The sequence below is a fragment of the Myxocyprinus asiaticus genome, chromosome 21, assembly GCF_019703515.2.
Source record: "Myxocyprinus asiaticus isolate MX2 ecotype Aquarium Trade chromosome 21, UBuf_Myxa_2, whole genome shotgun sequence".
Taxonomy (NCBI): Eukaryota; Metazoa; Chordata; class Actinopteri; order Cypriniformes; family Catostomidae; genus Myxocyprinus; species Myxocyprinus asiaticus.
Window position 1 is genome coordinate 18,782,538 of NC_059364.1, and position 8,698 is coordinate 18,791,235.

At 36.2% G+C, this 8,698-nt stretch overlaps 1 protein-coding gene across 1 annotated transcript in view; it reads right to left on the reverse strand.

Moving 5' to 3' along the window:
* The window catches only part of LOC127412233 (testican-2-like), a 39,773-nt gene extending 32,919 nt beyond the window's left edge, over positions 1–6,854 (reverse strand). Inside the window, exon 1 of the mRNA XM_051648446.1 lies at positions 6,576–6,854. Within this exon, the coding sequence (XP_051504406.1) occupies positions 6,576–6,764 (189 nt within the window). The 5' untranslated portion in view covers positions 6,765–6,854. The remainder of the gene's footprint in view (positions 1–6,575) is intronic.
* Positions 6,855–8,698: the final 1,844 nt, after the last annotated feature.

Sequence of the window (8,698 nt, forward strand, 5' to 3'; positions counted from 1 at the left end):
TCTTTCATTTGTGAAACAAAATGTACGCAAACAGATAGTCCCCACCATTAGTTGAGCCAGTGTTAGAATGCTCAAACAAACAATATTTTGAGAGCACCACAGAGACTATGGCTGTTTCTCAATGTGTGTTCTTTTGTGTTCTTACGTTCTCGTGAACTCGTTAAATTTCATCATCCACTGCCAAAGTTCAATTCCAATACTCAAGAACACAATTACAGAGAATGCATAAAATTAACTGGAATTGTTCTTGTTCAAAACCGAATATGGAGGATGCATCGGATGGTGACTTGTGGGCAAGAACCCGGTACTACAGTGGCAGATGTTTTTATGACATTTATCGTGGTGTTTTCCCTCAAGAGTTTCCTGCTGTAAGCTCGCGAATGTCTGATGGCTCATGAGAGTCATTATACTCTGTCAACATTTGTTGTTTTGTTGGTCATGATTTTAATAAAGTAATAAACGCATTGAGGAAATGAGTGTTAACAGACTTTATTCTTTATATTTGGAATTCCCAATGCACTCTAAGTCCTCATGGTAGCATAGTGACTCGCCTCAATCCAGGTGGTGGAGGACAAATCTCAGTTTCCTCCGCATCTGAGACGTCAATCCGTGCATCTTGTCACGTGGCTTGTTGAGCGCATTACCGTGGAGACATAGCGCGTGTGGAGGCTTCACGCTATTCTCCGCGGCATCCATGCACAACTCACCACGCACCTCACTGAGAACGAACCACATTACAGTGCCCACAAGGATGTTACTCCATGTGACTCTACCCTCCCTAGCAACTGGGCCAATTTGGTTGCTTAGGAGACCTGGCTGGAGTCACTCAGCACGTCCTGGATTCAAACTCGCGACTCTAGGAGTGGTAGTCAGTATCAATACTCACTGAGCTACCCAGGCCCCCAACAGACTTTATTCTTTTAACATGTGACTAGTCCTAAAAAACCTCACTGGTGTGATGATAATAATGCTGTCACTGATGTGATAATGCCAGTTGTTTTCTCAGTGACTACAAACGTGCTGTGATGGTTACTTACGCAACAGGAAGATCGCAGCATATCTCAAAGCTCGCAATAGATGAGTTCGTTCTTTCAAGGTAGCTTGGCAAGACTGGTCTTCATAAGAATACAGGTCTTTGCATTGAGAAACACCCAGGCTGTTTACACTTTTCAGGGAACCCATACTGTGAATTGTTCATAGTAAGTATAATAAGTATTTTAACATAGAAAACATTACAGTTTTAGCTGTGCCAAATGAAGCTCCTGATGGAGTTGTCAAAAAAGAACTAATAGATTCAATATTTAGGCCACTGTGGAATTTTAATAAAGTAATCACAGGGAACAACCTTCCTACACTCACCTCACCCTGAATGAAGAAATGTGCATTTTAAATGAAATGGTAATGAATGGTTAAATGGAAGACGATTTTCAGTGTAGGCTTGAAACAAAAAATGTTTGCTTCATTAAAAATGTAGTGGCGGAATAACAGGTGCAAGCCAACACAGCGTTCTGCAGCAGAGGAAAAGCTCTGGTTTTTAATTAGCTTCTTCTACATTATGAAGGGGGAGAGAGAGAGTAGGAAATAGAAAGAGAAAGGGAAAGAGAGAGAGAGAGTTTGCCAGCCACCAGAGGATTGGCCACCACTGTTGGTTGTTTACTTTCAGCAGAATAGATAACAGATTTACGCCTGGTTTCTGAGAAGCTCACTTCAACAGCTGGGCATGGGTGTGGGATGCAATCAGACTAAGTCTAACAGATAATGAATGTGAATACAGTATATCACAACATAACATGTCTATCAGGAGAAAATGTTACAAGTGCATCTAACAATATGTGCACTGAATTGTTCCACGTCACCATTTTCTTCCTTTGAATACACAATTATCTTTGTATCTAATTTTTATACAGTATATTTTGTAAAAAAAACAAAAAAACATCTGATGTACAGCTCAGTTCAAACTTCAAAGGCAATCGTGAATGTAACTGTGTCCAACAGTGATTTTTCATTTTAAACGATCCAATCTATTACATTCTGCAGTACATTTGGTCTGAAATATCCACCATGAAATAAGATTTAATTTTCCACTTGTATGGAAATAGATAAGCAAGCATGACAAAAGTGGATCAAACCCACACTGAGAGTTTTGAGTGTCTGGGTGATTTTCTCTGCTAAGCCTGATTCTGGTCTATATAAGCAGTCAGGGTTGATCAGTATGCAATTACATCTTATATTATATCTAATACAATCACTGTGATTAAAAACAAATCACTATAACTTGAAATCTAATTCTATCCAAAAAGTGAAATACTGTAATTCAGAAATCCATAAGCAATGCAAAAATTGGAATTTTGTCATCATGTACTCACCCTCATGTTGTTTCAAACCCATAGAACTTTCTCTTCCATGGAACACAAAAGGAGATGATATGCAGAATGTTAGGGACTAACAGCCTCAGTGCTCATTTGCTTTCATTGTATGGAGAAAATTAGCAGTGTCATGAGTTGCGTTTCACAGAAGTAAGAAAGTCATGTAGGTTGGGAACGATATTAGGGTGAGGAAATGATGACAGAATTTTCAGTTTTGGGTGAACTAACAATTTAAAGGGATCACCCAAAAATGAAAATTCTCCCATCATTTACTCACCCTCATGCCATCCCAGATGTGTAGGACTTTGCAAATACTTTGGGTGAGAAACAGATCAATATTTAAGTCTTTTTTTTATTAAAAATCTCCACTTTCACTTTCACATTATTACACATCCTGTAAGTGAAAGTGGAGATTTACATTTAAAAAAGGACTTAAATATTGATCAGTTCCTCACCCAAAGTATTTGCATCGCTTCAGAAGACATATTAAACCACTGGAGTCGTGTGGATTACTTTTATGCTGCCTTTACATGCTTTTGGAGCTTGAAAGGTCTGGTCACCATTCATTGTATGGACCTACAGTGCTGAAATATTCTTCAAAGAATCTTTGTTTTTTGTTCAGCAGAAGAAAGTCATAAACATCTGGATGGCAAGAGGGTGAGTAAATGATGGGAGAATTTTCATTTTTGGGTGAACTATCCCTTTAAGCTGATGTCAACCACGTAGGCCATACATAAATAAATTAGGGAAAACATGATTCTCTGGTTGAGAGTTGAAACACTTTCCATAAATAATACAACCACATCAAATATAACTGAGTAGAATGTCTTCTAAATGGACCTTGCTCAATATGCTAAAATGAGAATCATACTTCACAAAGATTCCCAGGTGGGATGAAATTATAATGCACTGAATGTAGCCTAGGCATGCCCTGACAAATCTCAATAGACAGAACCAATGTTTTCACTTTAAAGAAATCACAAAGACTTTTTAAAATTGATTTCATAATCTGTAAGAGGAATAGACAGACTGTTTGAGTGTCTTTGTGCCCACTTTCAATTTGTAGATATGAGAATACAAGCTAATGAAACCTATTTGCATACCACAATGGGCCCCATGAATTGCAAGAGGCCTGTCTGTGGGTTGCTAGTTCATATTAAATCTTTGTACCATGTAGGCTGTCGTGCTATTTCAACTAATCACATACAAAAATACACAAAAATGTCCTGCATTACCATAATAGGAAAGGAGCTAATACACATTTTAATTGAAAATTAGGCATGTAATTGAAATGTTTGGGTTTAGATTTAAATTGATTCATTAGATCTCAGTGCTTGCAGAACTTATGCCTAATATAGAGGCAACATCAATCCCATTACAATGATATCATGTACTGTATTCAGAAAAATTACACTTACAGAAGTGAATCAACAAATTAACAGGATAGAATCAACAAAAAAATGGAATGCAAAGAATATGTTAATTATTTATTTGAATATATATGCCTCTGTGTGTGTTCATGAGCCTTTAATGTTCTGCTGCTTTTATCGCTGTTTGCTTGAGTTATATCATTATTCAGCTCTGAGAACCTCAAAGGACTTTGAAAGCCAACATCAATTTGGATTACTTGCCTTTGTCACAAGCAACACTCTAAAGATAAAATAAGCCGTGTTCCGAAAGAGATTAATTTTCAGAGTCTTCAGTGGTTCTATCTCTGTCCCTGATCAAAAATAACAGGTGACTATTAAAATGGTACCAAACAGTGTCAGAGGCCCTGTTGCTTTTTCCAGTGCTAATCCTTGCAATCTCAGAATAATAAATACATTTATCAGCACCAAAAAACAACAGCATATCCTTCATCATCTGAACCCATTTATCTTAATGCATTTTAATATCATCTCTAGTGAAAATAGCAAGACAGACAGGGTTGAGACCATCTGGGTGAGTGCATTTAAATCAATATCCAATTACAATGTAAATTATGGCAATCTATGAAGTGTGTGGATGGGCATATATTATGATAAGGGATTACTCCTTTGGCAGTAAAAGGAAAAATATAGAATTTTGCTCCCTCCAGAACTGTAAATGACTTAATTTCAGATGATTTTAGACTAGTGCCTGTTGTTCTTTGCCACTTTGATGAGGCAGGAGGGCACACTGTTCATCTGAAAAGAGTTGCTCCCCCTGACACAACAAACTTTTCGTTGCTAAGGCAGCTAGCTATCATAAAAACAGTCGCTTAAGATGTGTTTTGCTAAGAAACCAGTATGCTTTTGGGGCATCTTTTCATCAAAAGGCACCGCTTCTGTCCCCAGTACACATTTTATGTTAAAAATCCATAAACATTATTTTATATTAATCATTAAAGGTGTTGTTCAGCCAAAAATGAAAATTACACTCATTGTTCCAAACACATATAACAATCTTTCTTTCGTAAAACACAAAAGGAGGTGTAAAGCAAAATGGTGGAGACTGACAACCTTATTCACCATTTATTTTTATTGCATCTTTATCCATACAATGAAAGTGAATGGTGACTGAGGCTGTCATTCCTGACCTCATGGGTGTAGAATACACGGGGGATGTGGGAGACAATAAACCAAAGTTCATCCCCCGCAATTTTTCACAGGGCAAATGTGTTTACGCTGTGTCTTTCATACAGCAAATGTCTAATTGTGTAAATGCAAAAGTTAAAATTCACTGGTCAAGCATGTAATTAATTCAATAAAAAACTGCAATCGATTGAGAGCTTTAAAAATATATCTTATATATTTATGTTTGTCTTACGCTAATTGTTCTGTCCCCCTCACTTTTGAAATGATTGCTACGCCTCTGCCTGACCTAACATATCCTATTGCATTACACGAAGAGAGAAAGTCACACAGGTTTGAAACAGGTTTGATAACCCTTAAATAATAAGGGACTTTCCCATTATCTGCTCAATGACAGGGCAACCCAAACAAAATAGCTGCAAGCATGTCATGGGCCAGTTCTGCCAAACAGTTCAACAGAACAACTTGCATTTTAATTAAATGTCTGAGCCACAGAGACTAAAGGCTGAGATTTATTTATTATTATTTTATTTTTTTAAAGCTGTTTTGGTTTTCTTGAAAGCAAGGAAGGCCTTCATAGCCTATACCATATGTGTTGGACAAGAATTGCTCATTTGCTATACATATGTGTGATGCTGTGATCAATAGCCATTGATTAGAGAATGCAGAACCTGCTGCAGGGCCTGGTTTGAATCTAAGCCACGGGTATAATAATGCTGTGCCCATTCATTTATAATCCTAGTCTAATTCACACTTAATCTGTTCATGCCCACATTTTGATAAATTCCTGGTTCTCTTGGATGTGTTTTTCTACGTAATCATTTAAGGAGTTATACACTTAATCCAGTTCTAGAAGGGTAAAAATAGCTGCCAGCTAAACACTGATGGAGATAAATCACAGTTTCTATTTCTATTTCATTTTGAACAGCATAGCTCATACAGCCAGAGAGCAACCGAGGGCCATTTTGGGTGTAAGAAGTATTGGTCACCTGCAAACTACAAATTAACGTGATGTTTATGTCCTAGCGTCAATGCACATCACACATATTTTTAAAAGTGTTACAAATTCATTATAATTATTTATATTTCATTGACAATCACAAAAGGTCTTTTTCCTTAAATGCCTGGGATGATGTATGATTTTGCATATCAATAACCCTATGCACAATACAGCATGTCCTTTGGGAGATAAATCAAGTCATAAATCTCCCTCTGAATACATGTGAAGTTCTAATCAATTATTAAAGTTGCCTATTATAACATCACTTCAACCAGCTGGGCAATAAGACTCTAATGCAATCTGCTTTATTCTGTAATCAAACCTATGTCGTCAATTTAACAAATAAGAACAGACGGTACATTGTTTTGAACCACGTCTGTGTAGTGTTTGACATTGGATCTAAGCATCATTCGTGTTTATTATCCAAGCTGCATCAAAGATTTCCATGTATTTAAAGTTTATTATAGATAGTTGCGATATGCAATATGTGCCTGTTTTTCGGCATGAACTCGACAGTTCAACCTATTCTGTTAGAGCTATTTACCATCTCAAATGCACCTGTGCTTTCAAAAAGTGGATTAATTTCGTAGGAAATGTTGAACTTATCGTATCTGTATATTTATAAGACCTAAACAAGATACTGTCAAGACAACTCACATCTCTGAAGCGGTTCCAGTGCTTGATCTTGCGACTGTACTGGGAAATGGTGGACAGCCACTGTTCATCTTCCATGAAATTCCCCGTTGTCTCGGCGTCTTTCCCGTTCTTAACGTCCACCTGCATGGAAAACCGCACGAGGATCACCAACGGGACGAGAAGACATCCCAGATCCTTCATCCACACCATTATTCCGCTTGTCTGATGTCTCAGTTCTTCTGCTTTAAAGGGCGAGAGACGGATGCTGAGACTACAGTGAAATGTGACCTGATTACGGGATGCGTCTTCCCTCTACTAGAGAGAGAGAGAGAGAGAGAGAGAGAGAGAGAGAGAGAGAGAGAGAGAGAGAGAGAGAGAGAGATGATACCATTAAACCTGCCAGCCTGTCAGTGAATGATACGAAAGTAAAGGTGACATTGGAACATGTTGGGAACATCAACAATTAGATCAGAAAATGATCAGCAAAGAAAATCAGAGAAAAATCACTAAGAATAAGACAACATTGTAAATATTAATGTTTCCCAATTCAATGTTTAATACATAATGCATATGTGGGTCAATGAAGCGACGCTCATATTTTTGTCCGGATCTATTACATTATTCAAAAGTTAAATTAATATGCACAAAACAATTACTTGAATACACCTCTACTATGATGAACGTGTTTATATATATATATATATATATATATATATATTATAATTATTATTTATTTATTTTTATTTTATTCATCTGAGTTCAGAGACAAGTGGTTCAGCTGTCCGGATACAGTAAAAATAAATAAATAAATAAATAAAATAATATAAAAGTCTCATTAAAAGCTGATATTACATTATTAATCAAATAAGAGGCGAAAATTTTGTTTTAAAATACTCTTAATATCTGAAAAACTTTTGTTCTCAAAGTCAGGTGGTGTAATCAGCATGCAGGTAGCCATTTTGACATGTGACCAATCAAATAAAATTAAATATATAAAACAGAGAGAACCTCTTTAGACCCTCATGACTGTGTGTATGTTATAATAATTTGACATTTTTATGAAAAAGCATATTTTGTCATGTAGAGTAACCCTTAAAAAAAAAAAAAAAACTAAATATTTGTTACTCAAAAATTCGGAGTGACTATTTGCACTAGGTGTAAATAGCACCTGCTACACAGTACGGCTATTTGCACTCAGATAGTCTTGTGGAAATGCACCCCTCACCTCCAAGTGTTGCTGCAATGACGTAGTGTGTTAAGACACCCTGTATGTGTACGTGTATTTATCAAGCGGATGTCCCGGGTTCAATTCCCTACTTTTAAAGGAAATGTTAATAGTGGAGATAGGAGGCCGCCTACCTCCACTGTTAACATTTCCTTTAATACTAATTATAATAATACATTAAAATGAACATAAAGGTTGATATTTTTTATTTATTTTTTTATTTTATTTATATTTGGACATGGTGGGGAGTTGAGAGAAAAGTTTGATCCGGGTAAAATTAACCATGCTTTTACTACAGGGATATTGTAGTAATCATGCTTTTTTTTTTTTTTTTTTTTTTTTTTTTAACCATAGTTGTAATATTATTAACCATGGTGTTACTACAGTAATGTTGTGTTAATAAAGTAACCATGTTTAATTTTTGGTTATTAATTTACTACAAAATATCACGGTGATACTACAGTTACTGTTGTAAAACCATGGTTAATTTTTGTTAGGGAAGGTTAGATTGAGGTTTAGGGGTAGGGGTTGGTGTAGTGTGTCTGTGGGACTCTAAATAAACACAATAAACACACTGCAGTGATGCCTCTATACTGTTAGTATTTAATTAGAAGGAGCAAATAGCATCTAACACTATTCGCACTCAGTGCAAAGAAGATGCTTTTCGTTGTTATTGACACATGGTGCAAATAGGCAATTACATTTCTTCCCTTTACAAATATGTTAAAGACTTATCTTGAAAATTTAAATATCTTTGTAATTGGAGTAAACTGGTGACATTCAGATAAGGCCTGCTGATTAACTACATAATCTGAATCCAAATATAAATATATGATAAATACTTGTGAAGATGTAATTTTGTTGAAAAGTTGCCCTGTAGCATTTACCTATTTGTGAAGAGCCGTTAATGTTTTCACTT